Source organism: Chanos chanos, chromosome 3 (genome assembly GCF_902362185.1).
Source record: "Chanos chanos chromosome 3, fChaCha1.1, whole genome shotgun sequence".
Lineage (NCBI taxonomy): Eukaryota > Metazoa > Chordata > Actinopteri > Gonorynchiformes > Chanidae > Chanos > Chanos chanos.
The window spans coordinates 5,125,001-5,127,500 of NC_044497.1; the positions used below are offsets into that span (position 1 = coordinate 5,125,001).

Here is a 2,500-nt window from a genome sequence, read left to right on the forward strand (position 1 = left end):
CTGACTCACGTGTCTTTGACTCAGACTGATCAAACTGCTATCACGTCTCTTACCTGTTTCCACAGAAACGGCACAAAGCAGACAACACCGTGAACAAGAAAAAAACAACAGGTAGAGCTTTGAATTTTTGTTCCACTGTTTCTGTGTGTGTGTGTGTGTCTGTGTGTGTGAGTGTGTCTGTGTGTGCGTCTGTGTCTGTGTCTGTGACCTCATTTTAAGCCCTTGACATTGACTATTATTGAATTTCAGTGCTGCGTAACGGAGCATGGCAGACCATCATTTGGAAGCAGGTAAATTCAAAAACATGACCCTTCTTTCTCTCTCTCTCTCTCTCTCTCTCTCTCTCTCTCTCTCTCTCCCTCTCTCTCTCTCTTTTTTTTCTGTCTCAGTCTGTCTGTCTCTCTCTCCGTCTCTCTCTCTCTCTCTCTCTGTCTCTCTCTCTCTCTCTCTCTCTCTCTCTCTCTCTTTTTCTGTCTCTCTCTCTCTCTTTTTTTCTGTCTCAGTCTGTCTGTCTCTCTCTCCGTCTCTCTCTCTCTCTCTCTCTCTTTTTCTGTCTCAGTCTGTCTGTCTCTTTCTTTCTCTCTCTCTCCGTCTCTCTCTCTCTCTCTCTCTCTCTCTCTCTCTCTCTCTCTCTCTCTCTGGGACTGGGTGATTTGGTGGAGTCATATGTTCCCCTCATGCCCACAAATTCTTTGTTTCTGTCGTTTGTCTTCGGTCTGGTGTTACTTCCCCAGCATCGGCTTGAAACAGTTCTTTCTTCCTCTCCTTCTTCCTCCTCCTCCTCTTCTTTGTCTTCTTCTTCTTCTTCTTCTTCTTTTTCTTCTGTTTGTTTCTCTTTCTTTTCTCCTGCACTCTCTCATGGTCATTCTCTTTCTCTTGCCTCATGCTGTGGTAATGCTGCCCCTGCCCACTAGGTGGCAGTAGGAGACATTGTGAAGGTGACTAATGGGCAGCATCTTCCCGCTGACATGGTCATAGTGTCCTCCAGGTCAGCCCCACTGTGTGTGTGTGTGTGTGTGTGTGTGTGTGTGTGTGTGTGTAGCCTATACACAGTTTTATGTATATGCTGTGTATTTATCTGTGTGTATTTGTGTATGCAGATGTGAACAGTGTGTGTGTGTGTGTGCACGTAATTGCACTGTGTGTGTGTGTGTGTGTACATATGTATGCAGGTGTGCACTGTGTATGTGTGTGTGTGTGTGTTTGTAGGTGCGTTGTGATGTTTTTGTGTTGCTGTATAATTTTCGTGGTGTAAACTGAGGCTAATCTTGCAGTTTTATGGTTAAATTAGTCTGTTCATGACCATTCTGTGGGATGTTGAACTTGCATGTTGGAACAATGCTATTTGAATGTTGTCAGTATGTTGTTTGAACGTTATGCCTCTACTCCCACAGCGAACCGCAGGCCATGTGCTACACTGAGACCTCTAACCTGGACGGAGAAACCAACCTGAAGATCAGACAGGTAACCTTTACCTGGACACAACCAACTCTGTGTTAGTGTGTGTGTCTGTGTGTGTGTGTGTGTGTGTGTCTGTGTGTGTGCGTGTGTGTGTGTAAGTGTGTGTGTGTGTGTGTGTCTGTGTGTGTGTGTGTGTGTGTGCGTGCGTGCGTGCGTGCGTGTGTGTGTGTGTGTGCGCGCGCGCGCGTGTGTGTGTGTGTGTGTGTGTGAGTGTGTGTGCATACATGTGATTTAGTTTCGTAAAAGTTTCTGCCTCTCTACATTCTTACCTGAAATGAGTCCAAAGCTTACAACAGATGAATTGTGTATGTGACGTGGATGTGTGTACGTGTGTGTGGATGTGACGTGGATGTGTGTACGTGTGTGTGTGTGTGTGTGTGTGTGTGTGTGTGTTACAGGGCCTGTCTCTGACGGCTGGTATACAGACTGTAGAGGAGCTGATGTCCCTCTCGGGCCGTTTGGAGTGTGAGGGTCCTAACAGACACCTGTATGACTTCACTGGCACACTGAGACTGGACAACCACAAGTAAATTACACACACACACACACACACACACACATACACACACACACACATTCTAAACATTATGTAACAATACAAGCATACACACACAAACACACACACACATAAACATTCTGATTCCATGGTTCTGTGTGTTCCAGTCCAGTTCCTCTTGGACCAGATCAGGTTTTGCTAAGAGGTGCCCAGATACGGAACACACAATGGGTTGTGGGTATTGTAGTCTATACAGGACATGACTCCAAACTTATGCAGGTGAGCGACTTTTTCATGTACATCTTGCTCTGTGGTTGCTAATGGGAGTGTGTGAGTGAAAGTGATGTCATTTCCTCCTCATATAGAACTCCACCAAAGCACCTCTTAAGCGGTCCAACGTGGAACGGGTCACCAACGTCCAGATCCTGGTTCTGTTCGGCATTCTACTGGTCATGGCCATAGTGAGTTCTGTGGGCGCTGCCATCTGGAACAGAGAGCACACAGACGAGGCCTGCTGGTACCTGTCCCGCGCAGGTACGCACT

General features: G+C 46.7%; 1 protein-coding gene across 1 annotated transcript in view; it reads left to right on the forward strand.

Annotated features, from left to right (window-relative positions):
* Positions 1-2,500, forward strand: part of atp8a2 (ATPase phospholipid transporting 8A2) — a 43,887-nt gene that overhangs the window by 7,904 nt on the left and 33,483 nt on the right. The window contains exons 4-10 of the mRNA XM_030769917.1: positions 66-111; positions 250-290; positions 915-988; positions 1,395-1,464; positions 1,860-1,987; positions 2,125-2,236; positions 2,323-2,491. Coding sequence (XP_030625777.1) covers positions 66-111; positions 250-290; positions 915-988; positions 1,395-1,464; positions 1,860-1,987; positions 2,125-2,236; positions 2,323-2,491 — 640 coding nt within the window. The remainder of the gene's footprint in view (positions 1-65; positions 112-249; positions 291-914; positions 989-1,394; positions 1,465-1,859; positions 1,988-2,124; positions 2,237-2,322; positions 2,492-2,500) is intronic.